The sequence below is a fragment of the Oncorhynchus mykiss genome, chromosome 1 (genome assembly GCF_013265735.2).
Source record: "Oncorhynchus mykiss isolate Arlee chromosome 1, USDA_OmykA_1.1, whole genome shotgun sequence".
In the NCBI taxonomy this organism is placed as follows: Eukaryota; Metazoa; Chordata; class Actinopteri; order Salmoniformes; family Salmonidae; genus Oncorhynchus; species Oncorhynchus mykiss.
In genome coordinates, this window is record NC_048565.1 from 21,344,764 (window position 1) to 21,370,004 (window position 25,241).

The 25,241-nt window shown below is 41.8% G+C and overlaps 3 protein-coding genes across 15 annotated transcripts; 1 reads left to right on the forward strand and 2 right to left on the reverse strand.

The window, feature by feature from the left end:
* The first annotated feature begins 8,538 nt into the window (after positions 1 to 8,538).
* On the forward strand, positions 8,539 to 11,095 carry LOC110512702 (kallikrein 1-related peptidase b22). Its single transcript, XM_021593125.2, has 4 exons — positions 8,539 to 8,791; positions 8,912 to 9,030; positions 9,246 to 9,470; positions 10,170 to 11,095. The coding sequence occupies exons 2-4, from the start codon at positions 9,019 to 9,021 to the stop codon at positions 10,278 to 10,280; spliced, it is 348 nt and encodes a 115-aa protein (XP_021448800.1). The 5' UTR covers positions 8,539 to 8,791; positions 8,912 to 9,018; the 3' UTR covers positions 10,281 to 11,095.
* A 1,876-nt stretch (positions 11,096 to 12,971) lies between these two features.
* LOC110507674 (cold-inducible RNA-binding protein B) lies at positions 12,972 to 18,027 on the reverse strand. Of its 9 annotated transcripts, none has more exons than XR_005040927.1 (8): positions 17,894 to 18,027; positions 16,688 to 16,802; positions 16,435 to 16,541; positions 16,181 to 16,331; positions 15,628 to 15,718; positions 15,320 to 15,354; positions 14,562 to 14,649; positions 12,972 to 14,013 (listed from the first exon to the last, which is right to left on the reverse strand). XR_005040927.1 is itself a non-coding variant. In XM_036969098.1 (7 exons), exons 2-7 carry the CDS (start codon positions 16,785 to 16,787, stop codon positions 13,994 to 13,996), a joined length of 504 nt encoding a protein of 167 aa, XP_036824993.1. In that variant the 5' UTR covers positions 16,788 to 16,802; positions 17,894 to 18,027; the 3' UTR covers positions 12,972 to 13,993. The 9 variants fall into 9 exon arrangements, 4 of the variants coding, with proteins under 4 accessions (XP_036824993.1, XP_036824915.1, XP_036824838.1 ...); XR_005040916.1 differs by having other exon boundaries at positions 15,290 to 15,354; XR_005040917.1 differs by having other exon boundaries at positions 16,160 to 16,331.
* Positions 18,028 to 18,228: 201 nt separating this feature from the next.
* cirbp (cold inducible RNA binding protein) lies at positions 18,229 to 24,125 on the reverse strand. 5 transcript variants are annotated; one of them, XR_005036806.1, is made up of 7 exons: positions 22,831 to 22,936; positions 22,595 to 22,701; positions 22,375 to 22,510; positions 22,023 to 22,221; positions 21,784 to 21,851; positions 19,104 to 19,192; positions 18,229 to 18,527 (listed from the first exon to the last, which is right to left on the reverse strand). XR_005036806.1 is itself a non-coding variant. In XM_036948335.1 (7 exons), exons 2-7 carry the CDS (start codon positions 22,928 to 22,930, stop codon positions 21,360 to 21,362), a joined length of 624 nt encoding a protein of 207 aa, XP_036804230.1. In that variant the 5' UTR covers positions 22,931 to 22,964; positions 23,994 to 24,124; the 3' UTR covers positions 20,452 to 21,359.
* Positions 24,126 to 25,241: the final 1,116 nt, after the last annotated feature.

The window sequence follows — 25,241 nt, forward strand, 5'->3', positions numbered from 1 at the left end:
CAATAATACAGTAGAAAAAAGTATATATACGATGTGAGCAAATGAGGTGAGATAAGGGAGGTAAAGGCAAATGTAAGTACAAATACAATATAGCAAGTAAAACACTGGAATGGTAGATTTGCAGTGGAAGAATGTGCAGAGTAGAGATAGAAATAATGGGTGCAAAGGAGCAAAATAAATAAAATAATAAAATCAATAAATACATTAGGGAAAGAGCTAGTTGTTTGTCTAAATTATAGATGTGCTATGTACAGGTGCAGTAATCCGTGAGCTGCTCTGACAGCTGGTGCTTAAAGCTAGTGAGGGAGATAAGTGTTTCAAGTTTCAGAGATTTTTGTAGTTCTTTCCAATCATTGGTAGCAGAGAACTGGAAGGAGAGGCAGCCAAAGATATAATTGGTTTTGGGGGTGACCAGAGAGCTATACCTGCTGGAGTGCGTGCTACAGGTGTGTGATGCTATGGTGACCAGCGAGCTGAGATAAGGGGGGACTTTACCTAGCAGGGTCTTGTAGATGACATGAAGCCAGTGGGTTTGGCGACGAGTATGAAGCGAGGGCCAGCCAACGAGAGCGTACAGGTCGCAATGGTGGGTAGTATATGGGGCTTTGGTGACAAAACGGATGGCACTGTGATAGACTGCATCCAATTTGTTGAGTAGGGTATTGGAGGCTATTTTGTAAATGACATCGCCGAAGTCAAGGATTGGTAGGATGGTCAGTTTTACAAGGGTAGCATAAGTGAAGGATGCTTTGTTGCGAAATATGAAGCCAATTCTAGATTTAACTTTGGATTGGAGATGTTTGATGTGGGTCTGGAAGGAGAGTTTACAGTCTAACCAGACACCTAGGTAGTTGTAGTTGTCCACGTATTCGTAAGATCAATCCAATTCGCCAAAAAATAGATATAGTTATAGAGGCCCAAGAAAAAAGGAAAAAAATAGTCCGATAGATCTATTCAGATAGCAGCCGATAAGAGAGCTAACGATTAGCGGGCCGCAGATGAACGTTCAGGTATAACTCCCTCGGCTGGATAACTCCCTCGGGCAGATAACGTCGGTAGTCCAGTTGTGAAGGCCCGGTGGGGCTCCACGTTGGCAGTAAAACGGGTCCGGATAGGTGATTGTAGCCCAGGAGTCTTTTTTTTAACCTTTATTTAACTAGGCAAGTCAGTTAAGAACAAATTCTTATTTTCAATGACGGCCTAGGAACAGCCTGTTCAGGGGCAGAACGACAGATTTGTACCTTGTCAGTGCAACCTTCCGGTTACTAGTCCAACACTCTAACCACTAGGCTACCCAGCCGAGTGACTGATGGAACTCTTCAGCTGGCTAGCTCCGGAATAATTGATGTTTGCTCCGGGATCGACGTAAGCCGATAGTCACACGGATAGCAGCTAGCTAGCTGCGAGATCCAGGTATCCAGGAGATCCAACCTCAGGAGGCTGAAGAAATTTTACAGATGCACAATCGAGAGCATCCTGTAAGGCTGTATCACCGCCTGGTACGACAACTGCTCCGCCCACAACTGTAAGGATCTCCAGAGGATAGTGAGGTCTGCACAACACATCACCGGGTGCTACCTGCCCTCCAGGACACCTACACCACCCGATGTCACAGGAAGGCCAAAAAAATCATCAAGGACAACAACCACCCGAGCCACTGCCTGTTCATCCAGAAGGCGAGGTCAGTACAGGTGCATAAAAGCTGTGACTGAGAGAATGAAAAACAGCTTCTATCACAAGGCCGTCAGACTGTTAAACAGCCGCCACTAACATTGAGTGGCTGCTGCCAACATACAGACTCAAATCTCGAATAATTAAATACATACTGACTCTCACTTTAATAATTAAAAATTAGACGTAATAAATGTATCACTAGCCACTTTAAACAATGCCACTTTATATAATGTTTACATACCCTACATTACTCATCTCATATGTATATACTGTACTTTATACCATCTACTGCATCTTGCCTATGCCGTTCGGCCATCGCTCATCCATATATTTTTATGTACATATTCTTATTAATTCCTTTACACTTGTGTGCATAAGGTAGTTGTTGTGAAATTGTTAGATTATTTGTTAGATATTACTGCATGGTCGGAACTAGAAGCACAAGCATTTCGCTACACTCACATTAACATCTGCTAACCATGTGTACTTGACAAATAAAATTTGATTGGATTTGGTTCGAGTCATGAATGCTGATTGGCTGACAGTCGTGGTATATCAAACCATATACCACGGGTATGACAAAACATTTATTTTTATAATAGCAATAAGGCACCTCGGGTGTTTGTGGTATATGGACAATATACCACGGCTAAGGGCTATATCCAGGCACTCCGCGTTGTGTCGTTTGTATACCTTGTGCCTTATTGCTTGAATTTACAATGGCTGTCAACCAATCAGCATTCAGGGCTGGAACCACCAAGTTTATAATCCAGTTTATGTGCTTTATAGAATGTTGACCAATGTTTCTCCCCCCTCGTCTAAATAACAACATCTAGACTTTAGATATTAATTGAATGTCTCTTGATTTGTACTTTCTCAACCATGAATACCAAAGACAACACAGCTGTCACGTGAACAGCTTCAGAGAGCAGGCTTGACAAGTGTTTTGAGGATTACTTCTATAATGAACATTGCATGGTGTCAGACAGAGGCTGGAGGCATTGTAGCTAGTTATCTGGACAGACCTATCAGAAAGGAGCTGATGGAGGACTCAGGAAGTGAGTCTTTAGTTCCTCTCCATCCTATCAACACAGATCCAATCATGTGTTTCTGGGCGTAGACTTCTTTATGACATGATCATACCACAGAAATAAAGCCGCATCCACCAGTAGACAATGAATGAACCCCCGGCCTACCACATATGCGATTTCGAATTCACCGTGATGTGCGACACAATGATCAAGGTCTTCCTTTTATTGTTGTAATTTTCCTTTCTTCTTAATAAACATGTAATTTTCGCCATTATTGATGGATTGATGGACTATCATTACTTTCCCCTGCTTTCGACCGCAGTGGCTGATGGCTAAACCGGGCGGCGCTCAATCCCCGCAGTCCCAATAAAGCTGACAATAAAGGCCTCTCCTGCTGGGCTTCCTCTCTGTTCAGTTTCTCTCTGCCTCCTGTGATTCCCATTACGCCATCACACAGCTCCCAGAGACCATTCACTTCTCTTATTCGATTTCCTTCTCACAAAACCCACTGTTGCACACTATTTCAATCAATTAGAATAAAAGGCGTGTGGTTCAGGTATGAAAGGGGGTATTATTCAGTCTAGACTCTGGAAGGTTTGTAATAGACATACCTGGGGCTACGAGGTCAGTTTATACTCTTACCAAAAGCAAAGGGGTACCCCTTTTTAGCCAAGGGAAATAGGTTGTTTCTGGTTTGTAGGTTTTATACACCCCACGAAGGAATATATCTTGAGCAGTTTAACTCACCCCATGATGTTGACATTTGATATGAGGACAAGAGAGGTAGACAGGAGGGTCACATAAGGAGAATGGAGGGTCATCTGGTGAGAAAGTATCAGAAAGCAGACTTTTGGTTTAGGTTTGCATGGTAAACAGGAAGCAGCATCCCTTTGTGTGGGTGTGAGACAGCCGACTAATAGATGTAGATATGTTCACACAGGTCATAGGGAGAAGAGAAGCCAACTGTTTCATTGCTTTGTTAATATTTTTACACATTTATTTAACTAGGCAAGTCGGTTAAGAACAAATTCTAATATACAATGACAGCCTACCGGGGAACAGTGGGTTAACTGCTTGTTCAGGGGCAGAACGACAGATTTTTACCTTGTCAACTCAGGGATTCAATCCAGCAACCTTTCGGTTACTGGCCCAATGGTCTAACCACTAGGCTACCTGCCGCCTGCTATTATTATGTTTTGAACTGAAATCTACTGAAGTAAGTAGAAACAGATTGCACTATGCAGAAAGGGGTGAAATGCAAAATGTGTAAGATTAATGGTGGCGGGTCGTGTTTCAGAGGATGCATAGCTCTCGACCTTCGCCTCTCCTTAGCCCATACGGGAGTTGCAGAGATGAGACAAGACTGTAACTACCAATTGGATATCACGAATTTGTGGAGAAAAAAAAAGGGGTAAAAGTAAATAAAATAAAAAAAATAAAAAATGGAAATTCCTCAAAGTGATTTAGACTTAAATCCTTGAGTCAGATAGCTCTGATACTTGTGTGACAGTCCATGATCCAATCATTGACCCTGAAGTTCAATTACAATCCAAAATTACTTTTCCACTTGAATAAATTGTACATCACCTCCAAAGATGATTTTCAAAAAGAATACAGAAACAAATACATTATAAAAGCTTTAACAAGAGCAAGGTATTGTGTTTCATTTGAAAACAGCATAACAGTTTGTAAAATAACAATATTTCAGTATTTTACGACAGAGGGTACCCATACCTTTCAAGTCAGTTTCTCCTTTTGACAAACCGAAAAGAGCCTTTTAGAACCCACAAGCTTCCAAGATACATCATTATCTGCTTTTGAGATATGCCTCACATGAATGTCTAATAGTGGAATAATTTTATTTCCATTTTTGGTTGAAGTAGATTGATTGACCATGACGCTCACTGTCGTCTGTGCAGGTTAATATAATATAAGAGATTCTAGTCACTTGATCCTTTAGTTTTCTTCCCAAAGGACTTTAATGCCTTCCCCATACCAGACAAACGTATCGGATCACAAAGCACTGGGTACAATGAACCCTAAAACCAAACAATTCCAATGTCGATACTCTTGACTAGGGTTAAGTTTAAATAACGTTACCTGGGGTCCGATGGCAGAAAAAGAGACTTATAAGAGCCATGACCTTGAACAGGGAAGAGCTATGAACAGGGAATGAGAATCTTCAAAGCTGTCTACTGTTTTTACATGAGAGGCATTCGATTGTACATTTTGACAGATGTACAGTATGTGCATCACAGGCCACCATATGGCTTGATTTATGCTAAATTATGCACCAGTAGACTAAATTACGAGTCAGCCTTGGGTCACACACAAGAAGCGACTTTCACATCATATAAATCTTCAAAACATAAATCACAGGATATTTGTTAAATGTCACCCAAAGGCATTTATGTTCTTTCCTTTCAGTCCCATGATGCTCTGAAAGACCCCTACAGTTCATAACTAGCCTAGCTATAGTTTCAACATTACTACTATTGGTGTCTTGCTTGTAGTGCTTCGAAGGCAGTAAATGCAAATATATCAACCTGAAATAAATGACATGCACACAAAGGGAAAGGGTTTAAGCTCTGTCATCACTCTCAGTGTCAATCACTCAAAATATATGCATAGATGATTAGTTCCTGGTCTCCTCCAAGGCCTATTTAAAGCTGAAGTGTAAGAGGAGACAGTGAATGACATTTCTCACAGGTCTCCAATCACATCAATTGCTCAGCTGAAGTCCATTCACTATGGGCATTCCATTGAACCTGGGTACTCTGCTCCTGATACTCCTCTTCTACACACAAGGTAAAAAAATAAAAATACCTAGACTGCACATGTACAGTGAGCTCCAAATGTATTGAGACATTTGTTGTTGTGGCTCTACTACAGCACATTTGAAATGATACAATGACTATGGAGGTTAAAGTGCAGACTGTCAGCTTTAATTTGAGGGTATTTTCATCCATATCGGGTGAATCGTTTACAGCACTGTTTACATAGACCCCCAATAGAAATGAATGGAAAATAATGTATTGTGTCATTTTGGAGTCACTTTTATTGTAAATAAGAGTAGAATGTTTCTAAACACTTTCACATTAATGTGGATGCTACCGTGACTATGGATAATCCTGACTGAATTGTGAATAATGATGAGTGAGACAGAGGCATAAACATATTCTATTTTTATTTACAACAAAAGTGACTCCAAAAAGACACAATACATTATTAACCATTCATTTCTATTGGGCACAAAATAATCAGAAACAACCAAAACAAACAGCAAATGCTTCCAACAAATGTGTAGTCACAAGCTTGAGGTAGTACTTGCGTGCTATGAATATGGGACCAAATACTTTAAGTAGTAAATTACAGTAAATTTGTCCCAATACTTTTTCTCCCTTAAGTGCTGTAATTTCTAAATGGTTCACCTGATATACACTACCGTTCAAAAGTTTGGGGGTCACTTAAATGTCCTTGTTAATGAAAGAAAATCACATTTTTTTTATCCATTAAAACAACATCAAATTGATCAGAAACACAGTGTAGACATTGCTTATGTTGTAAATGACTATTGTAGCTGGAAACGGCAGATTTTTTATGGAATATCTACATAGGCGTACAGAGGCCCATTATCAGCAACCATCACTCCTGTGTTCCAATGGTACGTTGTGTTAGCTAATCCAAGTTGATCATTTTAAAAGCTAATTGATCATTAGAAAACCCTTTTGCAATTATGTTAGCACAGCTGAAAACGGTTCTGATTAAAGAAGTAATAAAACTGGCCTTCTTTAGACTAGTTGAGTATCTGGAGCATCAGCATTTGTGGGTGCGATTACAGGCTCAAAATGTCCAGAAACACAGAACTTTCTTCTGAAACTCAGTCTATTCTTGTTCTCAGAAATTAAGACTATTCCATGTGAGAAATTTCCAAGAAAGTGAAGATCTGGTACAACGCTGTGTACTACTCAGGTTCACAGAACAGCGCAAACTGTCTCTAACCAGAATAGAAAGTGGGAAGGCCCGGTGCACAACTGAGCAAGAGGACAAGTACATTAGAGTGTCTAGTTTGAGAAACAGACGCCTCACAAGTCCTCAACTGGCAGCTTCATTAAATAGTACCCGCAAAACACCAGTCTCAACGTGAACAGCAGAGGCGACCCCGGGATGCTGGTCTTCTGGCAGAGTTGCAAAGAAAAAGCCATATCTCAGACTGGCCAATGAGAAGAAAAGATTAAGATGGGCAAAACAGACACTGGACAGAGGAACTCTACCTAGAATGCCAGCATCCTGGAGTCGCCTCTTCACTGTTGATGTGTTTTTTGCAGGTACTATTTAATGAAACTGATAATAGGCATCTGTACACCTATGTAGATATTACATTAAAAATCAGCCGTTTCCAGCTACAATAGTCATTTACAACATTAACAATGTCTATACTGTATTTCTGATACATTTTCTTGTATTTTAATGAACAAAAAAAATTCCTTGTTTTGAAAGAAAAGCACTTTTCTAAGTGACCCCAAACATTTGAACGGTAGTGGAGATGGAAATCTGATGGAAAAGCTGACAGTCTGCACTTTAACCGCATAGTCAATGTATCGTTTCAAATCCAGAGCCAAAATAACAAAAAAATGTGTGTCAGTCCCAATACTTTGAGCACACTGTATGCATTGATTCAGGGTCTTGTACTTTTGCAGTCTACTACTACTAATCCAATCAGGTATTATGCAAGGTGGTATCAAATAAGAAAAATCCACAACGATTTAGATATTATGGGTTGAGTGGATCCTGATTGTTGATGTTGTCACAGTATACGTATCTATGGGGGCAAGGAGGCTGTGGCCCACAGTAGACCCTACATGGTTCTCCTGGAGAAAGCTGTTGCCAACAATCTGAAGCCAGGAAGCTTTTGTGGTTTTCTAGTGAGAGAGAGGACTTTGTGATGACTGCTGCCCACTGCAATGGGGGGTCAGTAATGTCTGCTTATCTAGTGAGGGAAAACCAATAGAAAATGTGTGGAGGGGGGCCTCCATTATCTGCCCTATAAATGCTTCAACTGTTTCTCCTTGAAACTCACTACCTTATAGCTCTATGCCTAGAATTAGAATGCATGCTGGTCAAACTACTCTTTCAATTGGATTTTTCCTGCAATCTCACCAACATTTTAATAGGGTACCATTTCAATGTCTCTAGGTTTTTCACACCTGAATATCTTTACTGTTTTTAGCCTAGGGCTATCCTACCCCATGCTTCACATAGCTCATTCCTAATGTTGCATTTACACATTTTAACATTGTATTTCTAATGTCCCCTTTGGAGCATTTAGACGTGAAACACAGCTTAGCCCAGGGCTAAGACCTCCAATAGCCAAAGGCTGAGATAAAAGGTGCAGTATGGAAAACCTACCAATAAATGTAGTCATGCACCATTAAGATATACTGCAGACTATTTAACCGTTATAAGAAAAAACATGAAATCATGTGAAATGTGTTTTTGGAACACTTTATGTGTGTCACATTGAATAAATGATTGGAGACAGGCAGAGTAATTCCATGAATAGGCATCGGGACGAAGCCCAAAACAAACACGTATCCAAAAATATTGAGCTGTAACCCAAACCAAAGAGCGATGTAAAACCTCTAATAAATACACGGGCGAGACCCGTAATAACAAATGCACAATACACGCAGCACGAAAGCCGAAATAACAACGCACATGTACTCCCAGACCAACAGACATGGGAACAATAACCAACAAAACAATGGCGAACAGAGGGCACATGTATAAAATTACTAATCAGGGGAATTGTATTCAGGTGTGCGTAATGAAACATTTCAGTGCCGCCTAGAGGCCGGTGACGTAGACCTCTGGAACTGGTGCACAGAAGGAGCAGCAGTACAGGCGGAATCTGTGACAACATGCTCACGTGTTTTCACATGTTGCTTTACATGTTGTCACATTAACTTCCCCTAAGATTTCGTGATCACATGAAAACGTGTTTTCGGAACACGAAATTAATGTGGTTTTTCCGTAAGGGAAATGTCAGAGCATAGGTTGAACCAAGCGGGAAGCAAGGATATACGGTAGATTGACATTATGTTTTCAATCAGTGTCTGTGTTTGTCCACTACGGTCAGTTGCAGATATGTGTAAGAATACAGTATATTCCATTGCGTTGTGCCTCTGTCTGTGTGTTTGCTACAGATCTATTAAGTTCAAACTGAGTCCACAATGTGCAGCAGGAGCAAGGTCAGGAAAGGCTTGTGAAACAGGCATTTCCGCATCCAAATTATGATGAATATAATGATATCATGCTACTCAAGGTAAAAGTCCAAGCTAGGACCTAAAGCTGCACATATGTTTATTTTTACCTACACAGGTGAAATTGTGCATGCACATTGTCACTACAATGTCAAAGTATGAAATTGATTGGTAAAAAACAGTTAACCACCATTAAATTACCAGGCTTGCTGAATAGACTATAGAACCAAGGATGTAAGTTGTAACAGTCAACAAACCTGCTCTCTCTGCCTCAAAGCTGGAGGTGATTGCAGTTTTCACCGACCATGTGAGACCCATTGGCCTCCCGCTGACAAAAGATGAGGTGTCCAAGGACTGTCTGGTGTCAGGCTGGGGACACACTATCAGGAATGTAAAGCAAGGCTCTCCTGTGCTTCAGGACCTCAATGTGACACTGGATGAGAATCAACTTTGCTCTGACAACCATCAGGTCTGCTCATCAGGAATAAATGGACCTGCTCAGGTAAGTGGCGTCTGAAAGTATGTAATGTTAAAGGGGAAATAACATGAGAGGAATGAAAGGAAATTATAGTTTCCCTTTGGTTTGAGGACATGAATCATTCCAAGGGAAATGTGCCTTTTCATTTGCCTGGCTACCTAAACTCCTTGCTTTGGCCAAACGCTACGCCACACACACAGACGGTACTCCGCAATGAGTAGCTCCCCGATGATTTCTAAAACGCAAATACATTCTAATCGTTCTGATTGGTCCTAGAATACAATGGGTTGAGCTAAAACACAAGTGGGTAAAGAGGTGTTTTGAATATTCGGAATTGGCTGTGATACTCAAATTCAGTGTTTCTTAATCCTGGTCCTGGGGAACCAAGTGGGTGCACATCTTTTGTTTTTGCCCTAACACTACACAGCTGATTCAAATGATCAACTCATCGTCATCTTTGATGATTTGAATCAGGTGTGTAGTGCTGAGGCAAACACAAAAATGTGCATCCCTTTGGATCCCCAGGACCCGGATTCAGAAACAAATCGCTGATGACTTTGTTTTGTACAACATTCATCATTTTGACGTCACCACAAACGACTTCAACTATGGCGTCTCAGACTGAAGTATGTAGTGAACATAGAGCAGCGGAACAATTCACTTTGAGTCGCCAGGCAACCTTTTCATTTGTTCGGTATTGTGGTCTATGTGTGTTACTTCCAGGGAGACTCTGGTGGTCCATTAGTCTGTAATGGTGTGGCCTATGGGGTGGTGTCTACCAAGACTAGAAACAACACCTACATCTACGTGCGCATCCCTGACTTCCTGGACTAGATCAATGACACCATGAAGAATTGATATGTCACTGACCAGAAACATTTTGTTAATTTAGTCAACCAGGTGCCTAGAACATGACTATGATACTGTAAAGAATCCTAATGTGCGTATCATGCTTTCTGATTGATTTACCAGTGCTGGTTAATGTCTTTGCCCGGAGCCGCCTCTTCCTAATACTTTTTTTTTTCTTTCCCAGTGGAGTTCTCAACTTACTGATGAGAGTTTGAAAAGTAGAATACACAAGGTGCCATTTCGAAATTTGGTTGTGCATCAGTAGTTTTTTAAAATTTATCTCAGTCACTGACAGTCATTCAATTAACCCATACTAGCTAAACAATTTGTATTGCTAGGTAAGGTAGTCTAGCCAGCTATCTAAACCTTGTAGATGGCCTAATCATCACCAAATTACCGACCGGGCACGTAGGGCATGTACCCAGGGGCCCTGACCTCTAGAGGCCCCCATTGATTTGTTAGTCACTCTCACACAGGTATCACATTTTTGAATTTTGAATATTTATTAGTGATCCCCATTAGCTGTTGCCAAGGCAGCAGCTACTCTTCCTGGGGTCCAAACACATTAAGGCACTTACCTCACACAAAACAAAAGATAAAACAGTACTTCATATAACATTATTACACCACTAGATATCTACAATATAAAATGTATAATACCACCATACAACAATATTACAACGTACATGTGTGTAGAGTGCATGTGCTAGTGTTTGTGTGCGTATGTGTGTCTGTACCTGTGTATCTCTTCACGATACCTGCTGTTCAAAAAGGTCTATTTTCCTCTATTAAAAAAAAAATCTGATTCTACTGCTTGCATCATTTACCTGATGTGGAATAGAGTTCCATGTAGTCATGGCTCTATGTAGTACTGTGCGCCTCCCATAGTTTGTTCTGTACTTTGAGACTGTGAAGAGACCTCAGGTGACATGTCTTGTGGGGTAAGCATGTGTGTCAGAGCTGTGTGCTAGTAGTTTAAACAGACAGCTCGGTGCATTCAGCTTGTCAACACTTCTTACAAAAACAAGTAGTGATGAAGTCAATCTCTCCCCCACTTTGAGCCATGAGAGATTGATATGCATATTATTAATTCATGTTAGCTCTCCATGTACATTTAAGGGCCAGCCGTGCTGCCCTGTTCTGAGCCAATTGCAATTTTCTTAAGTCCCTCTTTGTGGCACCTGACCACATTACTGAACAGTAGTCCAGGTGCGACAAAACCTGGGCCAGTAGGACCTGTGTTGTTAAGAAGGCAGAGCAGTGCTTTATTATGGACAGACTTCTCCCCATTTTAGCCACATGCTGTATTAATATGTTTTGACCATGACAGTTTACAATCCAGGGTTACTCCAAGCAGTTAAGTCTCCTCAACTTGCTCAATTTTCACATTATTCATTACAATATTTTTTCAATGATTTGTCCCAAATACAATACTTTTAGTTTTTGAAATATTTAGAACTAACTTGTACCTTGCTACCAATTCTGATATTAACTGCAGCTCTTTGTTTAGTGTTTTTATATCAGACATTAATCATAAATATGAGACATAAATCATGGAAAAACGTGCCGAATTGCAGGAAATTAGCCTTATATGCCCCTACATGCAGTAACAATTGAAACCTCTGAATTTCCATCTGTCAAACAATGCTTTCAAATCCTGTTCTGTGCTGCAACAGTTTTAAATCTTCAATTATTTACTGAGGGATTAAACAGTAGAGTAGGGTGATGTTATTGGACACATTTATTTTGTGAATATCCGAGCAAACGGATAAGATGCGCTTTTATCAAGTTGTCCGTTCACCAGTAAGGCAATCATATATCTGGTAAATGGTTCATTTCATTGAGCAGTAAATTGAAAATATATAGTAAAATACATTGAACACACCAAAGATCTTTGAGACAAGACTGCCCCCTTGTGCACATCTGGATAACATACTGTCCATGTAAAATACATTAACATTCTGGAATGGATTTTGAGGGCAACAGGAAAGAATGTCTCATGATGACTACTATTGAGATTACTAATATTGTGACAAATAGAGATAAAAACAAATGAGATTCCCTAAAAACTGCTTAGGATAATTAGGTTAAGGTTAGGAAAAGGGTTAGAGAAAATGCTCTCCTAAACTGCTATGAAAAGTCACTTCCGGCTGTAATGAATTGGCGTTTTATTGAGTGTTCCATTGTTTAATGCAGCATGATAGCAAAGCATCCCTCCCTACCTAACCTACATCATATTGAGCCATTATATTAGAACCCTGGCATGCCAGTCCTCTAGATCTGAATACTGGCGAGTCATAGGTTTGATCGGACCACAGGTAGACGGGATACTCCTTAGTTTGTCTACACATGCATTGTATTTTTTACGGAATAGAAGACAGCCCGTGCTGGAATTGTTTTATACTGGCATGGCCTATAAACCCTATAGCTGTAGTTTCATGCACAACTTATTACCAGACTTTCCAGAAAATAAGGATCTCATGTGGGGCTGTTCCAATAGCCAGCATGACTTTTATATTAATATTCATTAGGTGTGAGTACCTCAGACAATTTCATTTCATTTCTACCCAGATACGACTATCAATATAATCTCATAAATGTATATCTATCAAGTCACCTCTTTTTGAAACACATGCAAATGAGAAAATAATGTGGTCTATATCAAAACCAGCACCAGAGATTTGTAAAGGTTTTTTATTTAGGAAAAATACAACCACGAAGATACAGAATGCTTAAAAAAAAAATCAAATACAAAACCAATCTGATGCTATGACGAGAACAGTTGTGAAATCACTCCATTTGTACCCTCATAAAAAGTAAGTTTGTTGAAAAGAGCTCATAAGTAGTAGTTACCTTTAAGAACTGGCCCGCTTCACATTAATTCACCGCTGTGTACTCAACTGTCATGTGACAGTTCCTTATTCAAAATGTGCAGCTAATAAAATAAAAAACGTTCTCAGTAGAAACCAAAATAAATTAGACAGGAACCTGCCATAGGTCAGTCAAACAGATCAGTGATCCAGAAAACAATTGAGTAGGCCCTCTTCATTTACCAGAACTTACAGCGATCCTAAAAAGCCCAGTGGACTAGAGAACGTCTCCACCATCCCTCCCTCTGTCAGGTAGAACAGTGCAAACATGGTGATGGAAGGTTTCAGACATTTGTGTACATTTCCCTCATTCAGACTCATCACTATTAATGGGTGGCAAAGCAGTCACAATCAAATCAACCAAAATAAGTGCAAGCATTTTCATACTTCGTTACAGAGCAGAGCTTAAACTACAACAGCATTACCATTCTCTATCCAAGATACATTCCCTGTCTTTCAGGTTGTGCACAGCCCAAAGTGAGGCAAAGGCCTACCGCACATGAGCCTTGCTCTTTCGAGCTCCCCACAAAAACTGTAAATTAAAATTTCGTTCTCTGCGGTTTTCAATAACAAATAAGGAGGATCAGAAAGTAAAAAACAAAAACTTGGAACAGACCGGTGGTGGGTGGCTCGGAGTGCAAGCCAGCCCTCCCCGCACTTATCCAGGACTGCTCTTATCTACATGGTGGGTTTCAGAAGAAGATTTAAAGTGTCGCGGAGCAGCAGGCGCTGGGCTAGGACCAGGCCAGGCCCGCCGTCATCGAGATGGGGCCCCCGGTTCGGGGTGAGGGGCCGTGCCCAGACGACAGGCATCCGGACGCCACTGTCCTACCAGCCACCCTCGTCACCTGCAGAGAAGTTGGAAAGACACACAGGTTACCTTGATTCTGTGGATGGTAGGGGGCTCATCTCTCGAAAGGGGCCCTGCTGCTACTGAACGTTAATTCCTTTTGAAGATACATAGAAGTGGTAGCAAATTATGCTGGAGTGAATTACATTTGTGACAAATACTCTATCTGAAGGCGGCCAGCTGATTGAGAAACTTTTTGTTTCTATTTAACAAGCGCAGTCAACCTCCGCTCGATGAAAGCAATTTTATGTCGGCTTATTCCATGGAGAGAACTTTCAACAACAAAACTACAGAGCAGACAGACAAGGCAATCCTGCTACTTCTATATGCAAATTACGTCAACAAGAAAGGTGACTGGCTCCATTGTGTGTGTGTGCAGATCCTTGTACTGCAAGTCAAAGCAAAGGAAAATACACCTCTACAAAAAAGCTGCTACAAGACAGAGAGAAAAAGCTTATGACAAGAAAAGCAGGAAGTAGAGAGCTAATGCTATGGCCCCTGTAGGACAGCTCGCGCCAAGACAGTTGCAGACCGAGGTCAGCCTACCTTGGCTTTCTGCAGTGCTAAACTGGGCCTTCAACATATTTCAACTACAGGAGTCAGCCTCACTGTGCGCCACTGACAACAGCACCGCCTGTTCAGAGAAGAGAAAGCCCAGTGGTTAATGACGAGGTCCCAGGTTCTCCAACAAGGAGGGAAACACAAGTACACTAAGGCCCATCTGCAGACCCTCTTCCACAGATGCTCCCTAAAGGAATAGATGTTGTATATTGAGTCTTTCCTATACCACATACCTTTAACACCAAATGACTCCCATATTCCAATACTAACCTGGTAGGGCATTTGTTTGTAAGAAATACCCAGTGTCCACCACTAGGTTCATTTGCAACTCTTTATTCTTGAAGATTAATTATGTACCACATATTGTGAAACACCAAAAGTGTAACTTGGGAAGGTGTATTTCTCTATGGTCAGGAAAGAACGGGAATAGGGAACCCATTTCTCCATTACACATGACTAAAGGCCTCATACATTGAGAAAATTACTAATTTCACTGATCTTTTCATCCATCAGTTGGTCCACGACCATAGGGGGCAAACCCGGTCCGAGAGGAGCCCATCCAGCTGCTATACAGGGCAAGAACCTGCCTCGGCTCTGGTGTTGATTGGCCGATTCCAAATCTATGGTAGCTTTCAGGGATGTTGCTGTCCAGGCACCAGATTGGCTGCCTATCCTGACTCCCTACACTTGTGTAAGCTTATAAGAAGCCTCACCATAGCTATCGTAGCTGTCTCTGTACGAACCTCCTGAACGATCTCCATATCCTCCTCCTTGTGCTCTGTGGACAGAATAAGAAATGTCCATCAGTAAACAAGAATTGGACGAGCAGAAGCAAGTTGAGTAACATCAAATTCAAAATGGTCTTCCTAAAAGTGCTTGCCTACTGTCAAAATGGGCACATAGCTCCTTAAAATGCATTGTGATTTACCTATAGGATCTATACTCTTCACCTTTCCCTTGTCTTCCCAAATTCTATCAATTGCTAACATATAGCAGCTATGTATATGCATATGACTTTATGTAGCTGAGGTGGTATATCATCACTATTTACCTGTCTTTGTTGTAGTAGCCTCTTTCTGATCCGTATGAGCCTCCACTTCTGTTGTCGTAACGTCCACCACCATATCCCCGGTCTCCACCACCTGTAATATAACTTGTGGTTAACAGCTGAATCAAAGGAATGCTAAAAGCAGCCATGCACTCATCTTATGGTTAAATGTGTTAAGAGAATATCAAACACCACTCTTCAGTTTGGACATGCTATCAGTAGCCCAACAGATGTCTCAATCAAACCTCTACAGCTACTAGACAACAGCAACAGTCACTGCAAAACAAAAAGACATGGGAACATAGGAGTGGTTATTAAGGATGAGGGATCGGGGGGGGGGGGGGGGGTCAGAGTGCGGGGTGCACACATATGCACTGACTACTTCTGGTTAGTTCTGCAAGCCACAGAATCCCAGGCTAGCGCAGGTGTGAGGACATCTTTGTAGGGTTGGGACTGGGGTGTCAGTCACTCCAAGGCAAACGAGGGAGGGACACTCAAGGTCAGGGTGCTGTAGGATAGAAAACAACAAACTTGCCTCGTGAGAAGCCACGCCCACCTCTTCCACCACCACCACCTCTGCCTCCACGGAAGTATCCTCCTCCACCTCCTCTGCCACCTGAAGAGCCCCCTCGGAATCCGCCTCCGGACCTGCCACCACCGCCAGATTTGCCCGCCTGGTCGACACGGATCTGTCTGCCATCAAGAGACTGACACAGAAAGGGTTGGGGATATAAAGAATACACCATTAATATCGTCGTTGCAGTCAAGACAGAGTTGTGTTTCAGGGCGGAGTTGAGGTTTAATTGTTACCTTGCCATTCATGGCCAGCATAGCATCCTTGGCCTCATCTGGGTTCTCGAAGGTGACGAAACCAAAGCCCCTGGACCTCTGAGTTTCTCTGTCTTTAATTACAACAACTAGACAGAGAAATTGTATTTAAAGACTATAGACACACATGGCAACCTTGCAAGACGTGTATCATTCAAAGCATGTTCAAATAGTGGACCACCAGATATATATATTTTTTTACATTGCTCCCAATATCCAACAGTTAGTCGCTTACCTTCAGATATTTGCCCATATTTGGAGAATACATCTTCTAATGACTGTTCGTTAGTGTCAAAGCTGAGGCCACCCACAAAAAGCTTCCCTTCGTCAGACATCCTTCCTTTTCACCACTGCAGAAGGGAAGAAATAACATGTTTATTATGGATGCAATGATTTATTTGCAATGAACTGTTAGCAGCAGGGCTGGAATTCGTTGGTGGATGGGCCAACGGGGGAGTTCTGAGTATATATATATATATATATATATATATGTATTTTTTTTTTATAGCTAAATCTGATTAGGTGGGCCTGGCAGTGCCTACGCCACTGGATAGGAGGTTATTATTGGATGAAAACCTCTGTTCTATTCTTGCAATGGTGCACTTACACACGCAATAACAAAATTATTTTTAAGTTGTTTGGCTTGATTCTGATTTGTATTTTTACCCAATGCCAAGTATGTTGTATTACCAACATGAAGGTAACCTAGCAAGTTTGATAAAAACCAGTCAAGTGCCAGCGAGTGAAGAACAAATGCGTATGGGGGGGGGGGGGGGGGGGGCTTAGCTCATAAAGGCCCAAGACCATTCTACCCCCCGGTAGCTAGCGCTGCCTTCTCGTCCTCTCTTTCCCAATATAACGCTACCGTAGCTAGCTAGTTCACGGTACCTAGCCAATGAAATTTGCGTTTTCGCAACAAAAAGCGGTCCTCGCTCCACAAGCAGATGAGTGCGATTCAGTTCCGTTTTTAGTACAAATCAGTAAGCGACATCGTCTTCCCTGCCCCCTCATGTCCCAAGCCTAGATGTGAAACTCCCTTTGTTCAACATTGTCCAACAACCACAACGGCGCCATTTATGATAGTGCTAATGGCCCCTGACTAGCCAGCTATCACTGCGTCATTGCATCGACTAACGTTTCTGAGCACGCTCGCTTGTATAGCAAAATGTGGGCATCGGCATTATGACAAATGTAAGAAAGTTGGTCTGTTCCGCACACCACAATATAATTGTCCATTCGGACATCGAACACAATTTACTATCATGATGTTATCGTTGGCTACCTGCTCGCTAGTTAGCTGCATCTTGAGCCACCTTCAGACTCCTCCTCGGGTGATGTCACACTCATTTAGCCTGCCACAATCTTGGTAGCGCCTGTCACGAATTAAATAAAATACGTTTACGAACAAACATTTATGGAAAAGATTATTACAATCGCTTACCTCCGATAAAACAGAATATCTTCCGACCGACCTGCAGCAGATGGGAATGAATGAGATGCGAGGCCTCCCGGTATATGTATTGATGGGTCCCTTGCAGTTACGCCCAGCTTATGAATATTAAGCAGAGAAAACTCTCCACAGCTCAGGAATAGCATTTCAGATTTTTTTTTAAATCAAAGTAAATTTGTTACGTTGAAGGGTCAACTACTGCCTGTGCATTTGCCTATCTTTGGGTCAATACATCCACCGATTCAATGAGTAGTCCTGAATGGAAAGTCTGTACTGTACTACAGACATTACAAGAACGTCCCATAAAATGTGCAAGAGACAACCAATTTGAAAAAAATAAATATTTAATCCATTCAATTTCCAAGACGTTCATTTGAGTACTTCACTAAAAAATACAAAGTGTATACTTGTAATACAGGTACTGCATTGGCACGCCAGAATGACAATCCGTTTGGTAAATGTCATGGATATATAAAATCTAGTTCAGATATGCACTCCCATTCCAAGGCAGGTCTTGACTAAACAACAAGTCCAGTTCAGCAGCACATCTCCAGTTCAGTCTTAGATATCTCCTGGTGACGATTTTCCAAGGAGCTGTTTCAGGGCAAACAATCCTGTGGTGAACCTGGAATAAAGAATAAAGTTAGAATTAGTCAGAAGGAATACAGTAAAATGACAGTGCACTGCTAGAAATGTAAACTCAAGTTAGTTGCACGCTACTGTTAGTCAGATCAACAGCATGCATCCAATTCTTACCAAGTGTGTACTTCTCCCCACACTTAAAAGCATTGGATTGGTGTAAGCATATTCTGTAGGGCGTTCCCACAGGGTCGTACACACTGGGATTGAGCAAAAAAAAACCTGCCTGTCCTTTGATGCAACTCTTCTGAACACGGCCAAAAGTTGACTTGTATCTTTGATGGACAGACAATGTAGGTCATATACGATTTTAGTGTTCATGTATTTGAGTGGGACCATAGCCTTATTACAAGCCTATTTAAAACATGCACTGGTTGTATACTGTAAATATGAACCCTTCCGTGAGTGACACCTGATCTCATCTGACTAAAGGACAGAAAAGCAGGGTTTCACAACACTGCCTTCAACAATAAATGTGTCAGATCAGTGACTGTCATTTAAGGGGAACGCAAACAAGGCCCATGACGTCAGCTCGAAGGCATTCAGTACACAGAATACCCACCTCCAAGGAAGCACTGGAACGAAACAGTCAGCGTCGAAGTCCACAACCTCGTGTTAAAGCAGGCTTTCACATCCAACGCTTAGTTTAACCTGATCGAGTAACAAGACTGTAATTAGTAGAGTACAGCTTTTGAGGGCAACAATGACATGCATTTGTTTATCATTATCAACATGAACTACAGATGTGCTAAACAGCATCAACTTCTAGCATTAGACAGTGTTAATCCTATCAAAGTCGATTGAATGTTAAGATGTTTATACAAAACAAATTACATAGTGATAAACTTGACAAGCAAAAGTAGAAAGGTGATAGCTGTCTAGAATTGAGGTAGACTCAGCAATATGACGTAGATGCAGAAAGTGAACAGCAGTGGGCCAATTTCCACAACTACTAAACGCTTGAAGCAAGGCTCAACAACTTTGCTGTTTTGGTGCCCTGGCTAAAACGCTGTGAAGCGAACCTGTGCACAGAGTGTGACCAAGTAAAGTCTATTGCGTCCCAATCAATGTCTGCACTTCTGCTTGTGACAACGTCATTTTGCAGAGTCTACCTTTAAGATGAAGACATCTTTTGCAATCACTGGGAGAACAATACTTGTAGTTTCACAGATCAAAACTGGGAGGGTCTTGTTTTACACTAGGGATACTTGAGCCATGACAACTTATGGAATTTTCAAAAGCTCAATGGTCATTTTCAGAGTCTAGTAGTCCCAATGGTCTATGGGGACAGGGTGAAAATTCTAAAAAAACACAAAAAACAGGATACGCTACTGAACGTACTCATGCAACTCAGGGTTCTGAACAGTAACGGCTAGGGCCTGAGGAAGTGACAGCGGTAGTTGTAAAGTTGAAGGCAGTTAAGATGGACATCAAAATGAGAACTTTGAGGGATGCGAACAGGAGAGCAAAAGTCTTTACCTCACATTACTGGCCTATTTCCACTTATGAACTAGCCAAGAGAGCAGCATTCACCAGAGCGGATTCACGTGTCGGTAGGCACAACACTTCATTCTCCAAGGACTTTGTTGAGTTCCAAAACGATAGTAGAGCTCTTGGGAGCAATGAAGCATTATAAAAGAACCAGTGCCAGCACGACATTTCATTTCTATTCTGCTTGCAACACACCCAGGCCCCCCACAATGACTAGCTTCAGGTTAGATCTTTTAGCATCCTCTGAGTATTAAGTCAGCCACCCTTCCAAAATGAGATCCCACCTTTCAGAATACCCTTTCCAGCAGAGACTATGCTTTCATTTCTCAACATCGCTCCCTACCAGACTCGCATTGCATAACATTCAGCTGGCTTAGTGTGAACAGGCTTAAGTTCTTTGAAGGCACAAGAAATCAGAGCATTTTCAACGGATTGTTTAATAGGCTTCATGAAGCCAGGATATACAAAAAAAATAAATTGGGTGTTTGTACACAGAACAGAGCACATATCCTTGTAGTAACATTGAGTGATCGTGAATGTTGAGTCCATCATTATGCACGTTTGAGAAGAGCAAAGTACCTTAGGCCAACTGCAGAAGGCTGCAAACACCTAGTATACCTTTCAATGAAATTAAGTTATTTCGCCAGTAAGTCATTCACTCTTTGGATACTGAGTATTTACAAATCTTTAGCAATATCAAGGTGGTTTGCTGGAAACCAGTGCTCCCACTTAGCATTCCTACCTTGTTACACTAAAGGAATGCATTACAGAACTGAAGGAGCACATCACAGCTTGTCAAGCTTCTAGTGTAAATTTCACAGATTTTTTTTTAAAGTCCAGAATTCACAACACCAGTTAAAATAAGCTTAAATGGAAACATGTTACTACTGATATTTGAGTCTTCCGATTGAGCAGGAACATGGGCAAGACTGAATTTGTCTTAGAAGCTATCAGGCTGTGTTGAACAGATTACGAGTTAACGGTGGAAACAGGTTTCATTGCAAATAAAGCCATTAATTATCAAATTTGATTCTCCCAGTGTCCACTCTTCCTGCAACACCAGGAGGGCATACTGAACTTAAGGTATTAAGATCCTTAGTGAGCGTCAAGGCTTACAGTAATTAAACGCTACAGGATTTCAATTACTGCCATGACAGATCCTGTAGAACACAACACAAAAAAACTAAAGATACTGCCAAGTTTGTTAAAGAAAACACTAGAACCAGATACCACAAACAGAAGAAAAAAAAGTGTCTTCGAAGAGCGCATCTTTTAAAAAACAGCCAGCGAAGGGACGATCTTGCAATCAGGAAGTTTGTTTTTGTTTTTACTCGTGTGTAGCTGAGGACAAGAAGAAGCCACAAGTGTAAAGGCACTGCAGCATTCGGACATTTCTCACACAGTAGACTAGAACCTATTAATATTTTGTGCCACAGTTCTCATTGAAACAGTAAAGCATCAGGGCAAGGGGCATTGGACGTGAACTTATGCCTCTTCAAAAGAAGAACTGACTCAGTGAAAAAAAATATTGAAATGTCTTTCTGCTCCTGTGTGGGTGGCAGAGCTGGATTTTTGAGCAGGCCTGGGTATTTTAACATGCTAATCCAAGAGGGCACAGGCTTTCGGATACTGAGCAACAAAAGTCTTAAAGGGCCATTCTGGGAGTCTATGCAATCATGTCCAGTCCGTACTAAACATTTCTAGTCCATACCAACAGTGAGTTCATGGCAACTAGGCTACATCAAACTTACCATAGCTGTCATAGCTGTCTCTGTAGGATCCCCCAGAGCGGCCACCATAACCACTTTCACCACCACTCCTAAAAATGTGCACATATGAACGCTGGTTAACGGAAACCAAGGAAAAGTACATGATTATCCTAGAAAAACAAGTTCTGAAGCTAAAAGCCTATTAATGTTACTAAAACCAGCTGACTGATCACTTAGGTCAGCACTTTAGAGAAAAATAAAACCATTAAATTAAGTCTTACCTGGCCTCTCTGTAACCTCCGCTGCCACCCCCAGAGGAGTATCCTCCACCACTCCTGTAGCTACCACCGTAACTCCTGTCTCCTCCACCACCGTAACTTCTGTCACCTCCATAGCTTCTCTCTCCCCCATAGCTTCTCTCTCCTCCACCATAGCTTCTGTCACCACCATAGCTTCGGTCTCCTCCACCATAGCCGCCACCTACGGCAAAAATAAGAGCATTTCAGTCAAAGGCCCTTCAGATTGGAGCAAGGTCAAAAAAAAAAAAAAAAAAAAAAGGGGTGTGACAGAGCAAACGGAAGCTAACCACTTCGCAATGCCAGCCCTTAACTCGTCCTAAATAACCATGCCCACCTCTTCCTCTGCCTCCTCTGAAGCCACCAGAACCCCCTCTGAAACCGCCAGAACCCCCCCTGAAGCCACCACCACGGTCAGATCTTCCTCCTGACTTGCCAGCTTCATCCACACGGATCATCCTGCCATCAACAGACTGAAGGGGGGGTGGGGGGGTAAGTTAATACCAGTGATTTATATCAGTCGAAGATCTGCATGTGTGTGGAAAGAATCCCCTCACCTTGCCATTCATTGCAGCCATTGCATCTTTGGCATCTTCAGGGTTTTCAAAAGTCACAAAGCCGAAACCCCTGGACCTCCGAGTCTCTCTGTCTCTTACAACATCAACTGTGTATGGAGGGGGGGGATTAAAACATGTTTTTTTTTTTTATCAACCACCCATATGGCCAAAACCTACTTGTGGCAACACAAGCATCATTGCCAATCTGTTAACCAGGTCCTGGAGAGGCAACATACCTTTAGCAATGTTGCCATACTTGGAAAACGCCTCTTCCAGTGAAGTTTCATCAGTGTCAAAACACAATCCTCCAACAAAAAGCTTTCCTTCGTCAGACATCTTTATCTAGAGAGAAAAAAAATAAGCACCTGGCCTACACACACACACATTGTTTAGAAGACATTCACTGTTTTGAGAACTGAAGGAAAAACTACTGAGAAAAACAATTTCACATAAGGATGGCACCAGAAGCGCTAATTGCTATGAAGCCATACATTTTAAGCGATAAGGCAATTTTCTTCCACCAATAGTTTAAATGCGTGCAGGCAGCCGTGTTTTAACCCGTGCAATAAAGTTACCTAACGTCAATACACTCGCTATAATTTAGCAGGCCAATTTATTAACGTTCGCTAAGTTACCTAGTTACCTGGGAAACAGTGGTAAAATGCTCAACCATGGTGACTAACCAAACAGGCAAGTACCCACCATAACCTTGAGCTGATGTTAGCTAGAGAGGCGCTAGCCAAAAAACAGGCAGCACACAAAGGATAGTTAACTAGCTAAGCGTTAGCAGGCGAACGATAAACCAGTCCCATTAGCCATTTCAATCCTCACAGTAAACACGACCTGGCCCAGATTTGGCCTATCCTGCAACGTCAGCTAGCGTATTATCTGGTAATTCGTTTACGTTACCTAAACAGCGGCAGTAAAATAACATGTTGCCACGCCGATGTCCAAAATATATCTAGTTACTTTAGTTAGTTAACGGTTAATGTTAGCTAATGAAACGTGCATTAGCGGACGGCCATTTTGTAGGTAACTACCAACGACGTTGTTAGCAAGTTACTAGACCGAATTTGGCTTTGAAATACCATCCAGGTGTAACGGCAAATAACGTGAAAAAACAAGTGAACATTGGCACTGGAAATAGAATAACGTTACATACCGAGTAAAGTTACACACGAGGACGGGGGCCTAAGGACTAATCATGGCTAACGCTAGCTCGTTAACGTTATAATCGCTTCAATTCCTTCATCGTCATGAACACGTTTGCTTGCCAAATTGCAAAGCGAACGTTGATTAGAAAGTAAATGGTCAAAGACAATTATTTCCCATAGGAAATTAAAAGGCATTGTGGTACATTTACCCGGTAATGATTAGAATTTAGTGAGTAAACAGTTACCTTTGTGTGGTTTGGCGTCGTCTGAGAAATATGTCAAAATGGCTCCAATATATGAGCGTCTGCGTGAGACATGAATAAATAGCAAAAGGGGCGTACGCATCATGGAGGTAAAATAAGAACGGTGTGCATGCGGCGAGTAGTTTTTGCGCAGTCCACCTGACGGCGGTAAAGCATCATGTAGTGTACAGGGGAGGCCAAATAAAATAAAACAAGTGTGGGTAGGCTAGGTATACTGTATTTTCATGTGTGGTATTATCTCATGATATTCCGAATACACTTGGTGAAAGATTTGGACTGACAGTTGCAGAGTTCGTGCAAAGATTATTAACCCAATATAGGACATCTGCATCGTTTTCAATGGCAGCAAATGGCCACTGTACTCCCAAATTCGCTGCTCTGGTGTCTGGTTTGGGATGTTTTCTGATAAACCAAAACTACTGTACATAGGCTACATTAAGTATACAAACCAAAGGTTTGCCATTCACATTCCTATACACCAGACTGGTCTGATCATATTTACAGTTTTGCAGCCCCTCTGATGTTGCTGTTCTTGCACTAGACAAGACCAAGGAGCATATTGGTGCCGACCACTGCCAGGCTATAAATACCAGAGCTAACAGGCCAACATGAGTGCTTCTATCCTCTGCCTTACCTCCTACACACATACGCTCTGCGGCTTCCTGTTCGTTACCACAGTTTTCCACCCAGCGCTGACTGCCTCACCGCCTCCTCATATTCTCTCTAAGCAAAAAGCCATCCTTTCCACCCAACTGGATGACAGATGTGCAGGCCACCGCCATCTCTCTCTATCTCTCTTTTTCTCCGGTTTACAATGTCCCATTATTCACTCAGGGCCTCAAACCATTACTAATAATTCAAATTATGTGAGAGAAGAGTAAGGAATGCCAAAAACACGTGCACATGTAAACGTATCTAGTACGTGTGTCTGTGCAACCTCAAATAATGGTAGCCTATGTAATGCAGATGAGGTCAACATATTATTTAATTCAAGTAAAGCTGCGCTAATATACAATCAGACAGAGGGGGACGCTGTAAGTGCATGTTTTGATGGTCGGATGGCACCTGCCTTCTCATAGTGCTGGCTGGAACAGTGCTTCCACAGAGGTTCATTGACTGCAGCAGATATTGCTGTGCCCTGGCAGTGGGCTCTCTGTTAGATGTTGATTGTTATTCTGTGGATGCAGCATTTCAGAGGCAGTGTGAGCCTAGATGTGTTCAGGCTTGGCT